A 22058-nucleotide genomic window follows, 5' to 3' on the forward strand; every position below is an offset into this window, starting at 1 on the left:
TCTGCCGGCCAGTGTTTCAACCCAGGGCAGAAAGACATTCTCCTCTCATCGAGCAGACTGTCGGATGCCTGTTCACTGACAGGACGAGAGAGCCATTTGGGAAACAAGCAGCCAGGTTTGCACATTCCCGCCCACCTGCAGCTTGCATATGAACCATTGTTAATGAAAGCGGCACAGCGCCCGATATCGATACCCTGCCGCTTAGAAGCCCCCACCAGACGACAACCACCTCTCCGCCTGACTGCCCAACCGCCCTTCGACTTGTCTTCCTGCCCCTTGAAGAGCCCTCCTGCAACGGCACTGGAGCTGCGCGATCGTTGATCAACCTCCCAAGGCTCAAGGTCACCGCCCGAACAAGCTGGCAACAGACGTGTCTCGCAGGTGACTGGCAACGTACAAACGGGCCCATCCGTCAGATTACCCCTCCACGCGCAAGGCTGATACAGCCTTTGCAACCGCCCGAGGCCCGTACGAGGATTCTGAGACGACTTCGCATCTCCTCCGACCGACAACTACAAGCTTCATCCAGAAAGCCATTTGAGCCCAGCCACAATGGCCGACTTTGCGCCTCGCTCCATGAAGCGCAAGAACGTCAAGGGCCTCGCCCTGACGCCTGCAGCTCCCAAACCGCCACCCACCTCCGAGAATGCCAACTTCCGCCATTCTAGGAACAATTATTCCGAGGACACCTCGGCGCAGCTGGAAATCGGCATCGAGTTCAATCTCGACCTGCGTCCAGAGGACCTCGAGATCATCAAGGATCTGGGCTCTGGAAATGGAGGCACCGTGAGCAAGGTCAAGCACATTCCCACTAACACCACCATGGCCCGCAAGGTGAGTTACTCCAGAAAACCCCTGGCCTCTTCTCAAGCGTTTCTAATAGCACCCAAGGTCATCCACGTCGAGGCCAAGAGAGAGATGCGCAAGCGAATCGTTCGGGAGCTTCAGATTATGCACGGATGCCATTCCGAGCACATCGTCACCTTCTACGGTGCCTTCCTGAATGACAACAACGATGTCATCATGTGCATGGAGTACATGGACGTTGGGTAGGTCGCAGCCACCTGTAAATGCTTTGTCAAAATGTTGGACACTGTGCTGACTATTACCCCAAAGCTCGCTCGATCGGGTCTCTCGAGTCTTCGGCCCAGTCCGGGTCGATGTGTTGGGCAAGATCGCCGAAGCAACCCTAGGTGGTCTGACCTACCTTTACTCGAAGCACCACATTATGCACCGAGACATCAAGCCCTCCAACATCCTCGTCAATTCTCGCGGCCAGATCAAGCTTTGCGACTTTGGTGTATCTGGAGAGCTCGTCAACTCGGTCGCAGATACCTTTGTCGGAACATCTACATACATGGCCCCCGAGCGAATTCAAGGCGAGAAGTACACGGTCAAGTCTGACGTCTGGAGTTTCGGTCTGTCAATTATGGAGCTTGCCATCGGTAAATTCCCCTTCGCTGCCAGCGAGCAGCTGTCGGATGCCGAGAGTGCGCCAGCAGGTATTCTCGACCTGCTGCAGCAAATCGTCCACGAGCCAGCGCCCAAGCTCCCCAAGAGCGATGCTTTCCCACCAATTTTGGAAGACATGATCCAGAAGTGTTTGCAGAAGACGCCAGATGACCGTCCGACGCCCGATGAGCTTTTCGTGAGTCCTATCTCGATAAGGCACGCCGACGCGCAGGAAGCTAATGTTACATAGGAACGGGACCCCTTCGTCCAGGCCGCCAAGAGAACCCCCGTCGATCTCCGAGAATGGGCAGTAAGCCTGATGGAGAGAGACAATCGCAAGTCTCACCTGGCGCCCCAGCTCTCCCCGTCTACTCAGGATTTACTGCGCTCGAAGGACTCTCCAGACCCGGCCGTGGATGACCGCGCGTTGGAAACACCCACATCAGGTGAGATTCCCATTGTGGGCGCTATCATGTCACCTCGTGACCAATATAGCAGCGTATCGAATCGATCCCCGACACGATCAGAACGGGGGGCAGGGAGCAGCACTGGCCGATCAGGTGGACCGCCTGTACATCCGGGACTAGGCCAACGCGGCACGACGACAAACTCGATACCGAAGATGATGCCTCCTCCGCCACCGCCTCCTGGTCGACACAGCCCCAGCCCATCTGCCGGCTCGATCAACAAGCAGACCTCCTTTGCCCTGCCCCTTCGTCCTCCCCCCGGCGGCCCCCTACCCCCTCCCCCTCCCCGGAGGCAGACGCCACAGACACCCGACGAAGCTGGGAGCAGCATCCGTGGAAGCCGGCGACAGGCGACTTTTGGAATCCCACAGGGCTCGACCAGTGCGTACGGAATGGGATATCCAAACCAAGTAAGGCGAGATTAGGATGCTCTTTCTTATGTTCCCAAGCCACGCGAGGTTCAGAGGACCCGACAAGCCCGCGAGCTGGCACCTTCTAATTTTCGTCTCCCAACCCCGTCACGGATTGACCTCACTTTTCTCTCTGATCTCATTGAAGCACAGTCTGGCTGCACAAAGCTTTGAGAAAGAACCCAGATCTCTCTCCTTCTACTTACATGGTAGTTGTTTCTTGCATAACCCCGGCGTAACCGGCTTCGAAGGACCTGTCTGATGGCAACACAACGCCCTTCGACTTTTGAACATATTCACGACAGCTCTTTCAAGTACACCTGCTCCCACGAGTCTCGAAACGGACGGGAAACCAGCAGGAGTGGAGAATTCAGGCCAGTTGTCCAATTTGGCATTTGCGACGGACTTTGTTTGAGGGGTTCAAACCATCTTGCAGCGTTGCGTGGGAGCAAGCGTGGAGAAACATGTTCAGGGATTGGCACTTCTGTCTATTTGGCTGGCTGGCAGCATTTGGAAAGGGAGGAAAGACAAAAGGCTGCTGACCTGTAGGGCGCATAGCCCAGACCTAGACAACCTGAATACGATGTGGTTGGATGCTCGGAACGTTTGGTTCACGATGCCCAGTAGTAGGTATTCAGGGGATTCAGCCCTGCCCGGATATTTCCTATGTCCTCCGACGTTGTATGCCATCCTGCACCTGCATCTGCATCTGAAATCTAGTGTAAGTCTATCGCATCGACATTGGAGGCCAATGCCACCTATAATGGTCCATACCTTGTACCTCAGATTGTGGCCAAGGACATCGCCCCCATGGCCCAATATGCGAGTTGGGAAGAAAAGATGAAAAGAGACTATTCACTTACGCATCTCATATCTCCCTTCCCGTGAACCCATCCTCCAAGTGACGAATCAACTCATCCAACCGGCCAATCACCAGATCGGTATGCTCATGCTTGGCCAGGTGCTCGTTGGCAGGGTTGACAAGAAGGACAGTTGCCGCGCCCGCCCTCCGGCCAGCCGTCATATCGTCGATCGAATCACCCACCATGATCAACCCACTAGCGTCAGCCTCCTCCCCCTTCACCTCCGCGTCCAGCTCAGACGTGCCGTCGCCGGCCCCCACGACCTCCGACTTGACCTCGGCTCCATTTCCCATGAACACTTTCTTCAGCTCCTCCCTGCCGCCGCCGGAGGAGCCGCCGGTCCGCGTAAACCCCCACGAGCGCGCGATGTGCAGGATGCCGGCCGGATCGGGTTTCGGTGGCCGGAACTCCCGTGTGATGACTGATATGTATCAGTAGGTAGCCTGGTACGGAGCCTAAGGTCATGCATTTCTGGAAGAATCCAAAAAATAACAGACGGGGAATCATATCACGAGAAGACTAATACTGACTGGGGTGGAATGGCTTGACGGCCGACAAGAATTTTGTGATCAGGTGGTCGACGGGCATGTCAAAGTTGCGCGTGCAGATGCCCTTCGGCAGATTCTTGCTGTCGATATAGGTCATCAGCTCGACGAGGCCCGGCTGAGCCTGCTGCTTTGACATTGCCGTGCGCTCGATATCCCGGATTGATTCCTGGGAGGGAGGGTCAGATGAGCGATGGGAGATGTGCTGGGAAGCCTTTGGCCTCTTACCATAGCCTTCTCCCTATCCTCGGGCGTGGGGAGCGAGTAGATGTGGTCGAGGATATCGATTTCCTTTGTGATTGAGAGGGCGTTTCGCATCTCGCCAAACATATAGTTCTGTGGCTGGCTACAATCGGTGGCCTGTTAGATCATTGGACCCCAACTTTCTCTATATTCCCCTCCTGTGTCTTGGATGAAAAACTTCCAAAATGGAGTGTAAGTAGAATAACCATAACAAGTCAGATCTGGACTTCCAGAGCGGATTGTTCACCAGCAGGATTTCGCTGCATGGGCGGAACGAAAGATTGGAGGGAAACCGACCAGAGGGTACCGTCCACATCGAAAACAATGCCCTACACGAGCAGTATTAGAGTTGCATGCATAAGAGAATATACAGGAGACACAGTCACCCACCTTGAGTCTAGGCACGTGGGTATTTGCTGCCGACCCCTCCTTGAGAGGCGCGAATTTCCTTGCACCAGCAGCCATCGTGGACAGAAATCTTCGCATGGGAATTCTGATGTGGTGAGGAGAGGCTTTCAAAAACCAGTCTCGTTCTCAGAGAATCTTGGACAATGTTGGAGGACGTGACCTCGAGCAGGGATTGGCTTGTCGATAAATTTCTGCGCAGCAGCGCAGCAGTGAGTGCTGCTGGCGTATGACAACGCAGACGAGTCAGGAACTGGGCTTGCAATAAAGGTGGCGTCAGATCAGAGCGAATTGCAGGTGAGCTGTCTGGGTTGAGACTGCCCAGTGGTGACGGATGTGACTTCCAGCGGCAGCATTCGATGTCACGATGTTGCGTGCACGGACCCACGTCGACGCAATGGGGAAGTGGATCGAGTCTGAATTGCCCATTCATGACGGATGCCCATCAGAATTTCTGAAAGGATTCGCAACACCTATATTTGCATGGTGGATTACAAGAATACTGAGGCTCCCGCTTTGTTCTTGAGAGCTGATCCTGTCATACTATCCACTTCGAATCCTAAAGGATTTACGTGGAATGATGGGCTTTGCTTCGAGTGCGCCAGGTCGTCGTTGTATGCAGAATATGCCAGACTGGCGAGCGTTTCCTCACATATCAGCAGGGCATTCAATGGTGACAGGAAAGATCATTTGCTCTTCTATCTGACTCGCGGGAGCTTAATTCAAGACATCGGGGCGTCTGGGGGAGGTCATAACAATTAAATGCCTTGAATTGATGTAGATACTCTATGGAGGGGGCGTGACGAAGAGTGCACCATGAACACACACTCGAGATGATGTTCTACGCAATACACATGGACAACACGGAGACTGAAGACGTTGGACAAAGCACGTTCATTCCGGTGATGAAGGACGATGGCCAGGGCCTATAAAATTAATGCCATACGGCACGAACTCATGTCAAGGACGAAGGTGGCAGGGTGGTAGGATCAGTGAGCAGACATCCTCATCGCTTGGGTGGAGATGCCCTGCCCTGCTTGCTGGTGGTACGGAATGTCCTCCATCTTCTCGGACGGGCCTCGCCAACCTCGATCCTCGATCGTGGCTGCGTAGCGCAGTGTTGTAGGACAAGACCAGCGAGTCATACTATGAACAGCTGTGAGACATGCCAGATAGTACTCACGACTCTGTGTGGCGGCTGGCTTGCGGGTGTGGCCTCGGTGGAACGCCCAGTTGGCGTAAGACACCCGTTGGGAGGGGAGGTCAGCAAAGGGCAGCCGGGGTGGGATGCAACATGGGTGGTGTTCGCCAAGGTGGCAGCAGCCGGCCAGCGGGAGTGCTAGATGCGGACCCGGGATTACAGCTGGAGTGGAGCTTTGCAGAGCTGAGGTCTGAGGTGCTCTGGTCCTGTCCATGCCTGCAGGCGCTGCTCTTTCTCCGCAGATCCCAGCGGCACGGGTGGGCTGGTGGGTAATAACCAACAGATCACTTGCTTAGCCTGTGCGACATGGCCGTCGTCAGTCGCGGGTCCATTCCAAAATCAGCAACCGCACCTTTGGGCATCCAATACCACCACTTCCTGCCCGCCGCCCAACAGCCCCGTCTGACCCATCTCTGCATCGAGCTCCGGAAATCTACCCATCGTCTCATGGGGGAGAGATCATGAGCGCTATTCTATTCGACAGGACCTCCAGGCGATGTGCAAGCAGGTCGCATAGAAGAAGGAGAGCTTGCAATGAGCTCATCGTCCCCATCCCAGCCGGCCGCCCCGCCAGGGCCTCTGGAACGGCCCTCAAAGAGAAGTGTGAGTCTCCAGAATTGCCAGTCTCCCTTCCAGCTGGTGCTGGTCCTTTCGCTGACATTCTTTGCAACGTCAGAAAATGCCACCAAACGGCACCTTTATCGATCCACAGACGGGCCAGCGATCCCGCCGACAGTTCACCTTGCGCGGTGCCTTCCGCGACCGCGGCCGCACCAACACCAGCGATAGCAACGTCTCGATACACCCCTTCTTCTCGCGCGAAAACTTCTCCGAGAGGATAGACGCACTCGGCCACAATGTCAAGGCATCCGTCATCAACACCTGGGCCTGGCTCAAGTCTCCCAGCGGGAGGGGCGTCATGAAATGCGTCCTGGCCTACTCCCTCGGGAGCTTGTTCACGTTGTGGGAACCACTGTCCGACTTCCTGGGCAGGCCAGACGGGAAACATGTTGTCGCGACCATCACTGTATACTTCCACCCATCGAGGACGGCGGGCTCCATGATCGAAGGCACCTTGATTGCCATCATAGCCGTCATATACGCGGAGATCGTGTCCATATGTTCCATGGCCACCTCGGTCTTCTTCGGTTCGACTTTGCACATGGTCGCTGTCGCATACTCCTTGGTACTTCTGATATTCGTCGGTGGCGCTTTTGGGTTCGTGGGGTGGGTGAAGCAGAGGATGAACAATCCTCAAGTAAACGTTGGGAGTACGCTGGCTTCGCTGTCTATGATCAGCATCTTGACGAAGGAGAATGCTGTGCAGGAACACGTCTTCTCGAACCAGAAGATCGTCCAGGTCTTGAAGATGCTCATCTGCGGCATCTTTATTACGGTTGCCGTGAACCTCACGCTGTGGAGGACATCCGCGAGAGCACAGCTGCGGGACGGCATGACCAAAGCCTCGAGCTCTCTCGGCGAAATGCTGACCATGATAACACACGGTTTCCTGAGTGGCTCGGAGGAGGAGTGGTCGACGCCCGAGTTTTCCAAAGCTTCGGCCGGGTACAATGCTGCGTACAGCAAGATAACCAAGAATCTTAGGGAGGCGAAATTCGAGCATTACTTCGTGGGCGACGAGAAGATATACCAATTGGACAAGGCCGTCTACAAGTCAATGGAGAACTTGGCACAGTCGATCGGTGGGTTGAGGAGCGCAGCCAACACTCAGTTTGCCTTGCTAAAGGAGGGCCCTGAGGCTGGATCTGGCAACGTCTCGCCCAACCAACTTTCTCCATCCCTGTATCGAACCTTCTCGTCGAGCATAAGGAGTCATCTCCCGACGCTGTCGGCAATCGATGAAGGTTCGGACGAGAGCGACGATGAACAGTCTATCCATGGCGCACCATCCAGCACCCCAAGTTTTCGCTCACCCAGCGACATATTCAGCTTGTTTATCGCCTTGCTAGGGCCTTCGATGAAATCCTTGGCCTTCACGTTGTCGGAAATCCTGAGCGAGCCGCCATTTGGAGAGGCGCCAAACTACGATATTACCATCAACGATCACTTCCGGCAGAGTCTCTTTGACGCGCTATCACTATTCAACGAAAACAGAGCGAAGGCACTTGAAGAATTATACAAGAACATAGAACATGGACGATTGAGGTCCGATAAAATCAAGGCTGACTTTGAGGAGGTGGCTGCGGCCTGTGGCCACTTTAGTTTCAGCCTTCAGAGCTTTGGCGAGGAAATGAGCAAATACTTGGATGTTTTGGACGATCTCAAATACGCGACAGGGCACAGGCGGCGGAGCTGGCAATTTCTGGCTTTGTGGAAGGAGTTCCACCAGCGGCAGACTCGCGCTCCTCTCCTTCCTTTCGAGGTAGAACGAGAAGCTGTTGTGAGGCCGATCAGGAGGTCGCAGCTGCCACGGGGTGTCCCTGACCAGATGATCCGACGCAGGGATACTTTCAGCTGGGAGGCAGAGCCTTCGGCCAGCGATATTGTCAAAATGTTGTCGCAGAAGATCCTGACCTTCTTGCGGTTCCTAGCTAGAGATGACAGTGAGTGCGCTCATGATGGGCTTCTGGATTACATACTGACGGAATACCTTCACAGTTCGATTTGGCATCAAAGTTGGCGTTGGCGCCATGCTTTGGGCTATGCTTGCCTTCATACCCGAAACCAAGACGATATACATGCACTGGAGAGGCGAATGGGGACTGCTGTCTTTCATGATCGTGTGCTCCATGACCGTCGGCGCTGCCAATACCACGGGCACCACCAGGATCCAGGCGACTGTATGCGGAGTGATATTCGCAGTCATTAACTGGACTATCAGCCGAGGCAATGGGGTGGCGCTTCTCTTTCTCGGCGCACTGGTTGCCTTCGGCAGCTTCTGGATCGTTATCGTCCAGAATAAGGTCTCCTTTGGTCGAACTGTCCTCCTCGCTTACAACGTCTCTCTTCTGTACGCCTACCTTATTGCGAATAAAGTCGATGACGATGATGACGATGAAGGAGGGGAGACACCTTATATTGGCGAGATCTGTCTGCACCGAGCACTTGCCGTCTCCGCAGGCATCCTCTGGGGGTTGATCGTTTGCAGGCTCGTCTGGCCCATTTCCGCGCGCAAAAAGTTCCGCGAGGGTATCTCGGTGCTCTACCTGCAGATGGGTCTCATCTGGAAGCGTGGACCACTGGCCATCCTCCTGCGCAGCGACTGCTCACGATCCTATCTCAAGTCGGGTGAACAAGCTGCGCTGCAGCGATATGCCTCCCGACTCGAGGTCTTCCGGCAGTCCGCCCTGTCTGAGTTTGAGCTGCGTGGGCCTTTTCCCCACGAGGCCACGGGACGGATCATGCGCAGCACGAACAGGCTGCTAGACGCGTTTTACGCTATGAGCCTGGTCACTCAACGCCGCGGTCAACTCTCGGATGGAGAGAAGGCGCTCCTGCTGTTCACAGCGAGGGAGCGTGCTGTGCTCTGCGAACGCATATGCCATGTCTTCCAGGTGTTGGCGAGCTGCTTGATGCTTGAGTATCCCCTTACGGACGCGATACCCAGCGTCATGGGAATCCGGGATGAACTTCTTGGCAAAATTTTCCTATTCCGCAAGGAGCACGCCGCAGCCATGAGGGAAAAGAAGGAACGAGAGGCAGCCGAGGCAGGAGAACCAATACAGCGAGACATTAACGGCACCGACGACAACGGCCACATCAATGGAAATGGCGACGGCCCAGGCTCGCCGAAGTCACCGGCTGGGGCCAGGCGCGGCAGCAGTAGCAGCAAACGGAGCTACAGCTTTGGCCATTCGGCACTTAGTGGGAGTCTGGCGGGCCAGGTGCAGCTTGAGGAAAAGGACTATGCGCTTCTATACGCGTACGCACTGGTCACAGGTCAGGTGGCCGAGGAGCTCAAGATTGTTAGAAAGGAGGTCGAGAGCTTGTTTGGCGTGCTGAACGAGGAGGTGCTGCTGTTGCAATAGAGTCGAGGGCACATCTGAACGTGCGCGATGGACGGACATCGTCGATTAGTAAGTAGCCATGACAGGCTTGATGATGACATATATGCTGGGAGTTTTGGAAACAAGGAAAACGGAACCAGTATTCTCATACACGGAACTTGCTGGATAGAGGCAGTGGTTATCCTGTTTGTTCGAGCATGGTGTTTCGGTCAGACTGGATGGTCTACAGTACATGTCATGGCCCAGAGAGAAAATGCGTAGGGAATTACTCATGATGAATTTGACTTCGTACCTACTTGTGCGCAATTGCCATCTCTTTCAAGAGTTACTCCAGATGCCGTCACATAGTCCGAGAAATCTGGACTGGGTGGGCGGCGTTACTGGAGCCCAGGACGATGTTACGCCACATGCATTCATTTCCAAGACGTGTGGATGGCATATGGCGACCAAGCCTTCGTACAAGGCAACTTGGCAAAGCTTGTCCATTTGATAGAAATGCGACCTGTCAACTCACGCCTCAGCACGTCGACTATTCCAAGATCTGCCCACCGTTCAAGCTTCGAGGCGATGAGCACATCTCCGCAGCCCCTACGGTGCGGGTCGAACTCGGCGCGAAGAATACCCTCCAGGCACACACAGCGCGGATACGTAATGCCAACGCATAGGCCGACTCCGCGTCCGCCGCGCTTGCAGTCCAATGTTACTTGTTTGTCATGGATTTGTCGCCCGACCTCCCTCTTCCTCATCCTGGGTACATCCCATGTGACCGCGGAGGGAAGCAACCACCCCCAACCTGGTCTGGCTTCGGCACCGGCGCGTTCGGCGCATGCGGGCGGCCCCGATGGGTCCGCTGACTCGCTCGCCACGCGTGGGATGCATCGGACTGGCGGGCTGCGACTCGGGCACAGGGGGAAGTTTCTTTGCTTTTTTTGTCGGTGGTATCAGTGACCGGCGCGCGTTGATTTGGCGACCGGCGACGTATCCCCAGCGGCTGTCTACCACAGGACACTTTGAGGTTGGGGGGTGTGGCAGAAGCTGGTCTAGAGTACCCAGGGTCTGCAATGGGCCTATGGCCTGTCTTGGCCGGCCGTAGCTCGCTCTCATAAACGGTTCAGCTGCCACAAGGCTGTATCACCAATGCAACCTCGCTGATCGAGGTGGGTTGGTCACGACGGACTTGGTCTTACTTGATCGTCTCAGCTCGCATAGTCATGGGTCGCACTCTTACAAAAACGTTCATTAGGCCGTATTCTATGCACCGGCGATCAAAATAGATTCCACATAATTGTGAAGTCTAATCTACAATGCCGCATGAGCATTAATTACACACAGTCATCAATGCCTGTCACCGCAAATGTAACTTGTCACGGCGCGGTGTATGACTAGCATTTACACGACATGCTTAGGCGAAAGTATATGCGGGTATAATGGCCCTTAGATAGTCATAGTCCCCCACGAGAAGCGCGGTTGCCTTCAACTGGCCACAGCACTTGCGGTCGCCAACCAAAGGGTGTAGGTAGCTATATAGTGATAGGTTGCAGGAGCGGTGTGTGGAGTGGTCCTCTCCATAGGTCTTTGTTTTGCTGACACCAGTCTACTCCTGCATACCAAGGTTCCATTACTCCTCTCCCGCACCTGCATCTCGACCGGTTTCTCCAAGACGGTGTGGGGTTCTCGCTGTGGTTTTTGGTTTATATAGCCCAGCATGGACACTCCTCTCCTCTCCGGCGGGCCGGGTCCTCAACCCAACTATCAGGCCGTCACCTCCACGATGGCCGCACAACGAGTGACGGAGGCCCCCGGCCAGCCGGAAGGGGACACCAAAGCGCCGTGCAAACTCGGGGACGCCCCAGACGCGACCCGGGCAGCCGACGATGACGGCACCCTCGCCGCCAACCCGTTCGCGGACCCTGCGGTCGCGGAGCACTACCGGGCGGTCTACGAGAAGGCGCAGTACGAATGCCGGCACGCCTTCGACCCGGAGCTGGAGTGGTCGAGGAAGGAGGAGAGGGGCCTTGTTAGGAGGCTGGACTGGCACGTCTGCACGTGGGCGTGCATCATGTGCTTCGCGTTACAGGTGGACCGCGATAACCTGGGTCAGGCTGTATCGGGCAATATGCTGGACCAGCTTGGCCTGTCCACCAACGAGTACAACTACGGCCGCACCATTTACTACATCTCATTCCTTCTTTCTGAGGTGCCGTCCCAGCTTGTATCGAAAAAGTTCGGCCCCGATAGGTGGATTCCGGTCCAAATGGTCCTGTGGTGCGTCGCCATTTGCGCATAAGATATTGCGGAATGGTATAGGTATCGCGGCTTACAAATTGTGCAGGTCGGCCATTACTTGTACTCAGGCTGGTTTGACGGGAAGAAATGGTTTTTATGCCACAAGGGCATTGCTGGGTATTTTTGAGGTACGGTTACTTCTGATATATTTGTGTGTGGGATGCCAACTAATTAATGTGAACAGGGCGGTTTCATCCCGTAAGTATTACTGACCTTCCTTATTGCATAGCCAATTGGGTCTTCTATTGGAATCATCTTGGAGGGCCTTCACCTCAGGCTTCGAGTCGATGTCTCAAGTTTTTTTTTTTTTTAACATGTTGCTAAGTGACCTTGTTCTCTGGCTCTCATACTTCTATACGAGCCGAGAACTACCGATGCGACTTGGCTTCTTTTGGACAGCAAACAGTCTCACCGGGATCGCTACTTCGCTGCTCGCGTTCGCTTTGCTCCATATGGACGGCATAAAAGGATTAGCAGGGTGGTAAGCACACTCTTTTCCTTTTACGGCTCCCCGTCTTTTATGTTGTGGAATGTCCCAGAATGCAATGCTTTAGGCTCCGTAGCAGGTGATTAACAGGTACTCAAGGAGGTGGTTGTTCTTGATTGAAGGCTTAGTCACTTTGAGCGTTGGCAGTAAGTGATCTTGCATCATCTTCGCACATGGGATTCTTCACGTCGAGATGTTTCTATATCTTGCACGAGATGCTACAGCAGTTCCCACACCCCCAATTGTACTACTGAAGAAACGCGGAGAATTCGCTGACGAAGTTCTAGTCGCGTCATTCTTCCTCATGCCAGCTTCAGCCGTCCAAACAAGGACTTGGTTTCGCCCGCACGGCTGGTTCACCGACCGAGAGGAGCGCATAGTGGTGAATAGGGTGCTCCGGGACGATCCATCGAAGGGCGATATGCACAACCGAATGCCGATTACGCCCAGACGGCTCTGGCAGGCAGTAACGGACTATGATTTATGGCCTGTACGTCCAGTCCTCTCGGTCGCCCCTCAACACACGAGCTGACTGGCATGTGTAGCTTTACGCGATGGCCACAGTTATATTCATTCCCACGAACCCGCCAGAGCATTACCTCACCCTGACGCTTCGTGAGCTTGGCTTTGATCCCGTGAGATTACCCTGCCGTCGTCATTTGCACGAGCCCATGGCTGACATTCTCTAGTTCATCACAAACCTGCTCGTAATTCCGAGCACGGCTATTGGAATCCTGACCCTGCTGGCAATAACCTGGGTGAGCGAGCACGTCGACGAGCGCGCCTTTGTTTCCATGGTCCAAGGCATCTGGAGCCTACCTTGCCTGCTGGCCCTTCGTTTCTGGCCGGGTACCATGGTCGACGCATGGGGCACCTACGCCCTCGTTACGGTGCTGCTCAGCTTCCCATATTGCCAGGCCATCGTCGTGGGCTGGACGAGCAAGAACTCTGGCTCGGTGCGCACCAGGGCTATTAGCGCGTCCGTCTTCAGCATGATGAAGCAGGTCGGGTCTATCTCCTCGTCCAATATTTATAGGGAGGACGACAAGCCATTGTATCATCGGGGAAATGGCGTTCTGATCGGCATCAATTTGCTGGCGATCGGGCTGTTCCTTTTTACCAAGTGCTATTACGTGCTGAGGAACAGGTGGAAGGCACGGCGCTGGGATTCTATGAGCGAGGCGGAGCGAAAGGAGTACTTGGACTTTACAAAGGACCAGGGGAACAAGAGGCTCGACTTTAAGTTTGCGCACTGAATGTGCTGGTAGATGTGCAAAGATTTATCACCAGATGTTAGTGAGATGTACGTGAGCATGGACAGGCGTTGGGGTTGAGCACAGATACACAGCCCTAAACTAGACTACTGCTAAGTTGGTTGTGCATGTTCACCATGTGCACTTTCAGACTCTGGGACATGGAAATCGGAAGGCTCGGAACTCATACGTAGCTCCATAATGTCATATTGTGAGAACAGAACGACCCTGCTGTTCGCTGGAGACAGCTTTTTGTCACACTTTGGACGGGGAACAGTCATCCAAGTGGATGGGCAGGTAGCTGTTGACTAGGCGACGGCGGGAAAACCACATCTACCTTGTGTCCTGAGCACAGTATGTGTACTAAATGTTTGAATCAAGCGGCTTGCGATACATGGTATGTCGGTCGGTGTTGCTGGCTCGCTACCTCGCTCTCAAGAAGAACCGGCAGTCGGCCCCTTCAACAGCCCGACGGAAGGCATTTCTCAGCCGTAGCCGTCCCACCGGCTAGCTCTATCATTCTTTGAAGTTCTCCCGAGGTCGTTTGATCTCGGATACACTGGGTTCGCAGTCACGTTCTGTCGACACGAGACGAGTTGCATGGATAGGGTCTTCTGGCTGGACCCTCAAATCGCCAACCTCGGCCTCAGCGGTGCCCGCGGGCGAGGAGCTGTTCTCACCGTTGACGGTCATTGCGCCCGTTCGTTTGGCTGACGAGATGGAATAACCCGCTGTATTGTCATGCCTGGTTCGGTAAGGCCGGATGAGGCGTCCCAAGGCGCAGAGAGGCGTAGGAAGGTTGAGGCTGCGTGCATGCATGCAGGCTGCAGCCATAAGAGCCGCACAGCCGGGGATTACTTATGACGTGCGTGGGGTGGATGAAAGTGGTGGGTGGGGTGTGGGACGGGACAGAGAGTTCGACTCGACCCACGAACCAACACGGACAGGCAGATGTACGGGAGGATTAGTGAGCCTTCCGGGCAGGCTTCCAAAGCTGAGGTCAGATAGGGCATGAGCATTCTTGTGCAAGAAATGAACCAGATGTGTTGGACAAGGTCTAGTGAGGTAACCGAGATGGATGGATGGGACAGTCAGAGTGCAAGAATGAGGATTGGCAGTGAGCTGTGAGGGGCGTGTAAATAAGCCCTACCCGAATGGCTGGCCTACTGGCTGGCCTCCTTGCTGGGCTGGTGCGTTAGCTCCAGGAGGGCTGGGACTCTGCGAGCTGTCAGATCGAAAACGGCAGATTCTAGCGAGCGGTGCAATCCGTTGCAATCTGACCACGGGGCTGCAGTGGTGTACCGCGACGCTGGGCAGAGGACAGAAAAGGGAAAGGCTGCCTAGCTAAAAGAATAAGGGGGGGGGGGGGGGGGCGCGGGAGCTAAGCAACGATGCCACCCGCGCGGGTTTTAAACGGTTACGTGGTCCGCCGTCAACAAACAGCCCCAACAGGCATCCCTTCCCTGCTTGCAACCAACCAACCAACCCCCAATATTAACTTGGCTACGTAGGCACTCAGGAGGTGACATACAAAGCCTGGCCTGCGCGGACTGCACTACGTCGTCAGCCTGCGACCGACAGGGCCACTTATTAACTCTTCTCTCGTTTCATCTCGCCTGCTACTTGTCTGCGCCAGCATCCGCGTCCCGGATCGTCGTCACCTCTTGCAAAACCTCGACTTGCTGTCCCGCTTACCGAACATCCCGACCACCAAAAAAGGGGGGCCACCACTCGAGCTGGGCCGCCCACCATATCGCCTCTGCATCCTCCAGCCGTGGCTTGTGTAACTCGTCCCATGGAGCGCGGCCGCATCTGAGCACACCTCAATTGCCTTTTCCCCGACCAAGACCACCACCAGCAAATATGGCCGGTATCGAGCAGCTCGAGATTCACTCCAAGGTGGGTAATGCGTCTGAAGAAACGCGGGTTCTTCCAGGTGCTGCCTCGCGGCTCCGAGAACACGAGGCTGACGCTTGAGTGCCTGCCATAGTCGTACATTGTCCGATGGGTCAAAGTAGACGAGGGCCACACAATTTCATGGAGTGTCCAACCGCACAAAAAGTCCATGTGAGTCTGCCCTGGGTTCCGGTTCTTGCTTGTGCTCCTGGCTCAACAACACAATACTGATTAATCCCTTTTGAACTGCAGCAACTTCGGGATCGTCAAGCATCCCGGCAGCGGCACCACCGACCTTACCGTCAACCAGTCCGAAGAAGCGACCGACGCCCTAGATGGCACATCCGAGAGCGGCAAGAAAGGCGTCTTCGCAAAGAAGGACTCGAGCAACGCCCAGGAACAGTTGATAAAGAAGGGGTTCAAGGTCGTCCACTGGCATGGGAAATGCGAGGCCGACAAGGTATCCACGGGCACCTGGGACGTGTACCACGATCACGGTGGCATGTATGGCCTCATTTTCGACAATACCTTCTCGAAACAAACCTCCAAGACCGCCACATTTGTGCTTCTGACGTACCCCACCGGTGCCCCTCCGCAGACTGCGCGTAACTTGCCCAACCTGCAGGCTGGTAACAGTGCGAGCGCCAGCAGGACGAGCCTGGGAAACAAGGGGGGCCCAAGTCCGAGCCTGAGGCCTAGCGCGGGCGAGTCGGTGGACAGTCTTCATAGCCAGAAGACAAGGGGCCGGGCCACCTCCAACGCGCGAAGCGAGGCCGGCATGTCGATGACCTCTGGAAATTATCACACCGGTGCTCTACTGAAGAGGAGGCGCAAGAAGGGCCAGGGCTACGCGAGAAGATTCTTTTCCCTCGACTATGCGACCTGCACGCTTTCCTACTACCACACTCGGAACTCTTCAGCGCTCAGAGGAGCCATTCCACTTAGCCTGGCAGCTATTGCCGCAGATGAGACGAGGCGGGAGATTAGCATTGACTCTGGCGCAGAAATCTGGCATCTCAGGGCCTCCAATGATCGGGACTTCACAGAATGGGCGAAAGCACTGGAAAAGTCGAGCCGGATCGCCCGGGGCTTAGATCCATCGTTCCTGGAGCCTGAGCCGGTTAAGAGACAGGTAACACGACGCTCCCTGCTCGCCGCCCCGAACAACCAGGAGGAGGAAGACCGTGAATGGCAGCAGGTAGAGGCCTTGGTCAGTCGTGTCGTTGGGTCACGCGATGCGCTCCGACGGCTCGTTAAGGATATGGCTGCTCAGAAGCACACACACGGCCCTCGGCCACCGTCGTCCCATCTCTCTCCTGGGACCCCGACTGTAGCGGAAGAGGGTGACTACTTTACGCCTATGCCAGAGAGGAAGCCATTCTGGAAGAGGAAATCTAGTGCCTCGATAACGCCGGGCATGCAACCTTCTGTTTCTTCAGCCTTGGCGGTACCGAGCCCGAACAGTGCCGCAACGGCGGTCGCTCCTAACGGGACGGCCAAAGAAGAGAAGAGGCGGTCGAAACCTTCTATCCAGGATGAGAGTACAACGGCAGAGCACTGCAACGCCCTACTCGGAGATCTCGATGCCGTCGTGGCAGAGTTCTCTAACTTGCTGTCCAACAGCAAGCGACGCCGGTTGCCGCCAGTGCAATCTGCCGCATCTCGTGTCAGCATGGAGTCTACCACGTCGGATGAGTTCTTCGACGCTGAAGAGGCTGGAGATCGGTCGCAACTTCTCGTCATTGATCACCAGAGTGAGGAGGAGACGCCAGCCTCAGAAGTGGACGAGGCCGAGGTACATGATGCGTCGTCTGTTTCTAGCGTTGATGGAGACGAGGACGTCGGCGCGGGTCGGTCAGAAAATCAGGATGACTGCTTCCCCGGCAAGCCGAAGTCGCTCACACCTCTACCTATAACGGATCAGGTTACGCGGCGCAAGACTATCCCTCCGGCCAAGGTCTTGCCGCCCAGTCTGATAGCTTTTGTGCGCAAGAACGTCGGCAAGGACCTTTCAACAATCAGCATGCCGGTCTCCGCCAACGAGCCCACATCGCTTCTCCAGCGTGTTGCCGAGCAATTAGAATACGCGAATCTGCTCGACCAGGCAACAAAACAGATTCAGCCCAACGAGCGCCTTCTCTACGTCACTGCCTTTGCCGTGTCTCAATTCAGCGGCAGTCGCGGCAAGGAGCGTGCCATTCGCAAACCTTTCAACCCCTTGCTGGGTGAAACCTTTGAGCTCGTCCGTGGCGAGAACGAAGTGCCCGGTGGGCTAAGACTGGTTGTCGAAAAGGTTACGCACCGTCCCGTCCGCCTGGCGATGCAGGCCGACTCGGCGCTCTGGTCCTTCGCACAGAGCCCTGCACCCACCCAGAAGTTCTGGGGCAAGTCTGCAGAGATCACCACCGAGGGCCGCGTGCGCGTCGTGCTGAGGTTGCCGGACGGCACCGAGGAGCGGTACAGCTGGAACATCGCCACGGTGTTCCTCAGGAACGTCGTCATGGGCGAGAAGTACGTGGAGCCTGTCGGAAATGACATGCACGTCATTAACGAAGGCACCGGTGCCAAGGCCGTCGTTGAGTTCCGCTCAAAAGGCATGTTTGGCGGGCGAAGCGAGGACGTACAAGTCGAGACATATGACGCTGCCGGTACACATACCGGCCTGTCACTGGCGGGTACGTGGACGAACTCCCTGAGGAGGGTGGAAGCGGGCAAGGCTGCCGGTGGAGAGATCTGGCGAGTCGGGAGCCTGGTGAACAACTCAGCCAACACCTACGGCATGACGACCTTCGCCGCGAGCCTGAACGAGATCACGCCGCTCGAGAAGGGCAAGCTGCCGCCAACGGACACGAGGCTCAGGCCGGACCAGCGGCTCGCCGAGGAGGGCAAGCTGGACGACGCGGAATTGTGGAAGGTCAAGCTCGAGGAGGGCCAGAGGTCCCGCAGGAAGGTGCTGGAGGACAAGGGCGTCGAGCACAAGCCCAAGTGGTTCACCAAGGTCGCGACCGTCGGGGATGGCGAGGAGGTCTGGAGGCTCAAGGGTGGCAAGGACGGGTACTGGGAGGAGAGGGCCAAGGGGCAGTGGGCAGGCGTGGAAAATATCTTTGACGTGTGAGTCCTCAGCCGTGAGCTGTGGGCAAAGCGCAAATGTATATCTCTGCATTGTCATTTCTCTAGCGATCGATCCATTAGGACTCTTCAAGCGCAAGCATGGCTGATCAAGATGTTTTGTATGCTTGTCAGCGTAGAAGGCATTTTCGTCTATACAGTACCTCGGAATCTCCCACCTCATGAACTCGTTATGCACGGTTCATCACGTTCCTACCCCGTACAAGCTCGGTGGTGTCACCAGTATGTACCGATTCATCTGGGCACGTTTTTATGAGTCTAAACAGCTGTTGAGACAGAGAAGGCTTGAAGGCCGCCTGTTTCGTCGGCTTTGTTTGAATGAACGTCAAATTTATGCAGTGGACTATGGCTTGTTGCTGGGCGCCCCACTCTGTGGCCCCTTCAGGACACCCTCACAGTTTGCGTCGAACCTCAGATTCCAAAGCCGAACCTGTTGCATGAAACGCTCCGTCTTCTCAAGTTCCCGCTCTCTTCCAAAGATCGTCTCAACGAACTCTATACCGCTGTTGCGGCCCAGCTGTTCCTTCTTTTTTGATGCCTTAAGCATCGGCTGCTCGCAAGTCTTGAGCAGCTTACGGAACTTGTCAATCATACGCTCGCCGGACTCGATAAAGTCCTCGACCATCTCTCGGTCCTCAAGAGACTGAATCCGAGGGGCCATCTCCGTGCTGCGCTTGACCTTGCCGGCCAACTGGATAAGCAGAAGCCAAAGTTCACCAGCCATTTCTGAGATCGGCGACGTGGGCTTATGCGTGTAGACAGTCCAGTCATAGATCCACTTCCCCAAGGAATTGGCATCGAAGACAGATCCAAGGAGTAGAATTGGATCCTCATTAGGATCCCAGTTTCTTAATGAGTAGCCCGGGGGGATGCGGTATTTCTTGGCATCGACCTCTGTCGTCTTCCTTGTAGACAGCACGGGTGATTTACGTTGTGCCGTGGACGGTTTCGGGGTCTGGGGCCGGCGAGGCTCGTCGGCGTAGTAGCGCGGAATCTCGTGACGTTGAAATCTGACAGTGGAGCGGCGGGATCTATCACCGAGTTGACCCCTCTTGTCAAAATGCTGTTTCGATTTCGATTTCGCCGGAATCACGTAAGCGATCCCGTTGACCTCGACACATTCGTCCTCGTCTTCACCGTCGTCCGAACTTCGAGAGTAGGTATAATAGCCTTGGCCACCACGCTCCGAATTCGACTTCCCCGGGTCCGGAGAGGTGGTTTTGTTGCCCTCGACATGCTTGTCATGGTCGTTCTCGTCAGTAGAGAGTCCGCGTGTGGGTGACACAGTAGGCGAGTAGCGTCCAGTAGTATCGTATCGTGGGTCTTCATCGTCCTCGTCGGATCCAGGTTCCTCAGTTTGCCTCGGGCTGGTGTCTCTGGGATCACCAAGTGTAACTCCATTGTCAACACTGGGGCTGAACCCTGAGAGTCCACCGACAGTCTTCTCAGGCCACTTCCAACCGTTTTCCGGGGTAGAGCAGAACAACTTCTTGCTGTCCTGGTCCTGAGACCCAGGCACTGAGGGAGACTTCTGCGCATAGGCCGCAAAACTCATGCCATTTATGTCAGTCGCCCAGAAGTCAGCAAATGATTTCTTAGACACTTTCATTCGTTTCCGGCGGGACACCAAGGCAATACGGCTGAGGCCCCTGTAGTCACCTTCATCAGACTCAGACTCGGCTTCATCAACGGCTTTCCGTTTTTTATCACCCTGGCGCTTAGAACGCTTCGGCCGATGGCACTGATTGCATGTACCCTCCTTCTCACTTTCCGAATCGTGATCTCGTTGACGTTTCTTCTGCAGATTTTCAGGGGGTGCAGGACCGAAGGACGGCTTTCCAAATTGTGGAGGTTGCCGCGGTTGAGGTGGCATTGGTGCGGCCATCAGATCGTCTTCATCCTCTTCAAGATTGATAATCCTTCTGTAGAACATCTTGCAATTTTGGCTGTACTTGGTTAGAAATGGGCGTTCGGGGCTGACAAGCTTTCATGAGGACACAAAGACAACAGAAACATACCACTCCACCTGTACGTCCATTCCGCTTGTCGACTGTCTGCCGCAGAACGGGCAAGTGGTAGACTTATCAACATCTATCTCCGTCGCTGGTGCCTTACACAGGATACTCATATCTATCCGCTGGTGGGGTCGGAACGCGTTTGCCCACGTTGTAGTTCGGTCGACCTCCATGGAGGTTGCGCGCTCACTGAGCATATATCGCCTGCGCCCAACGCGGTGAGCGCCTGTCCTGCCCTTGAAATTCTCCTGTAGAATGTATTCGAACATGTCCCACGATATTACTGTCTTCAGTGGGATGGGAAGTGGCCGGCCGGTTGCGTCCTCGAGAATAAAGTGCTCATCACGGAGAGGCCACTCGATTTTCATGATCATGGAACGGAGTTCAGCCATTCCAGTTGAGATGCTAAATACCAAGGACAGGACCTGCGTGGTAGACTTGTGGATGTCTGTGGCTAAATGCGAGAGGAAATTCAATCTCGTGAAGACCTTCTTTCCGAAGTTGACCAAGAATCTAGAATTTCGATTGGATTCATTTCGAAGCTCCTGGTTTTGACACGCGATAGTAGAGATTTGTTTCGCGGTGTCATCGTTGTTGCGTTCGATAGTGTGCCTTCAATGTGATCAAGTGACTGAGGTTAGCGACACACTATGTCCCGAGAAGAGACGTGAAACGATGCTCTCACATTGTGGAGACCTCCATCAAAGTTGTTAGCAACAGATTGTATCCTATAATCTCTCGCTGGAAGTTCTCAATGTCCTTCTCGTCAAATTTGAACTGGATCTTCCTCGCCACATCTTTGAAAGGGTTGCCAGAGCCACCATGAGAGAGGCTTGTCGCAAACTTTTGTAGCTTTTGGCTGTTGAAGGCAGCGAGGCATTGGTGAATTCGGGAAACGATGCGTATTGCTGTCGTGGAAGTGTCATCAGATACAACAAGTTTCGGGTTGTGATAGGCCTTTTCAACGTGACAGATTGTCTGTCCTAGGACCTCCAGTCCTTGCCTTAATTCTTGATATTTACGTGAAGATCCGCGGCAGTCGTCCAGGGCCACGATTGTATCTTTGATCAGAATTGCAACCGAGAGAAAGTCACCAAAAGACCCGAAGCTGGGGGCGAACGCCATAGCTGCAGCCCGGGTCGACGATGAGTTTCAGGGAAGTGCTTCTGGGTTGAAGTCAATCCGGACCATGTGAGGGGACCTCCTGGATTTTAAGGGCTGACATGCACTTATTCCACAGTGGCTGTGCAGGATTCTACTGCATACGTGGTGGGCATGAACCTGTGCCTGCTACTGGTCTACCGGCAGATACCTACATGTAAGCCTGTCTGTGTACTGGCCAGGTGTGAAGTGAGAGGCTTGGATTCTTCAGCCATGATTAGCTGATGCAGTGGAAACTACAGTAGTGCCTGGCACATTGGCCTGTGCGCCTATCGCC

At 55.0% G+C, this 22058-nt stretch overlaps 6 protein-coding genes across 6 annotated transcripts; 4 read left to right on the forward strand and 2 right to left on the reverse strand.

Moving 5' to 3' along the window:
- Positions 1 to 552: 552 nt before the first annotated feature.
- On the forward strand, positions 553 to 2039 carry INS49_013018 (uncharacterized protein; the record flags this gene model as incomplete). Its single annotated transcript, XM_043173720.1, has 5 exons — positions 553 to 834; positions 892 to 1049; positions 1117 to 1648; positions 1703 to 1898; positions 1951 to 2039. 5 exons carry the CDS (start codon positions 553 to 555, stop codon positions 2037 to 2039), a joined length of 1257 nt encoding a protein of 418 aa, XP_043023017.1.
- A 1158-nt stretch (positions 2040 to 3197) lies between these two features.
- INS49_013019 (uncharacterized protein) lies at positions 3198 to 4445 on the reverse strand (the record flags this gene model as incomplete). Its single annotated transcript, XM_043173721.1, has 5 exons — positions 3198 to 3613; positions 3723 to 3906; positions 3966 to 4083; positions 4278 to 4309; positions 4371 to 4445. 5 exons carry the CDS (start codon positions 4443 to 4445, stop codon positions 3198 to 3200), a joined length of 825 nt encoding a protein of 274 aa, XP_043023018.1.
- A 1820-nt stretch (positions 4446 to 6265) lies between these two features.
- Positions 6266 to 9575, forward strand: INS49_013020 (uncharacterized protein; the record flags this gene model as incomplete). Its single annotated transcript, XM_043173722.1, has 2 exons — positions 6266 to 8150; positions 8206 to 9575. The coding sequence occupies 2 exons, from the start codon at positions 6266 to 6268 to the stop codon at positions 9573 to 9575; spliced, it is 3255 nt and encodes a 1084-aa protein (XP_043023019.1).
- A 1750-nt stretch (positions 9576 to 11325) lies between these two features.
- INS49_013021 (uncharacterized protein) lies at positions 11326 to 13583 on the forward strand (the record flags this gene model as incomplete). The annotated part of the gene is made up of 5 exons (XM_043173723.1): positions 11326 to 11819; positions 12025 to 12038; positions 12615 to 12817; positions 12873 to 12962; positions 13017 to 13583. The coding sequence occupies 5 exons, from the start codon at positions 11326 to 11328 to the stop codon at positions 13581 to 13583; spliced, it is 1368 nt and encodes a 455-aa protein (XP_043023020.1).
- A 1860-nt stretch (positions 13584 to 15443) lies between these two features.
- INS49_013022 (uncharacterized protein) lies at positions 15444 to 18591 on the forward strand (the record flags this gene model as incomplete). Its single annotated transcript, XM_043173724.1, has 3 exons — positions 15444 to 15479; positions 15571 to 15647; positions 15729 to 18591. The coding sequence occupies 3 exons, from the start codon at positions 15444 to 15446 to the stop codon at positions 18589 to 18591; spliced, it is 2976 nt and encodes a 991-aa protein (XP_043023021.1).
- A 357-nt stretch (positions 18592 to 18948) lies between these two features.
- Positions 18949 to 21745, reverse strand: INS49_013023 (uncharacterized protein; the record flags this gene model as incomplete). The annotated part of the gene is made up of 3 exons (XM_043173725.1): positions 18949 to 20551; positions 20624 to 21232; positions 21306 to 21745. The coding sequence occupies 3 exons, from the start codon at positions 21743 to 21745 to the stop codon at positions 18949 to 18951; spliced, it is 2652 nt and encodes an 883-aa protein (XP_043023022.1).
- Between the last annotated feature and the right edge of the window lie 313 nt (positions 21746 to 22058).

This window comes from Diaporthe citri, assembly GCF_014595645.1.
Source record: "Diaporthe citri strain NFHF-8-4 chromosome Unknown scaffold_6, whole genome shotgun sequence".
NCBI lineage: Eukaryota > Fungi > Ascomycota > Sordariomycetes > Diaporthales > Diaporthaceae > Diaporthe > Diaporthe citri.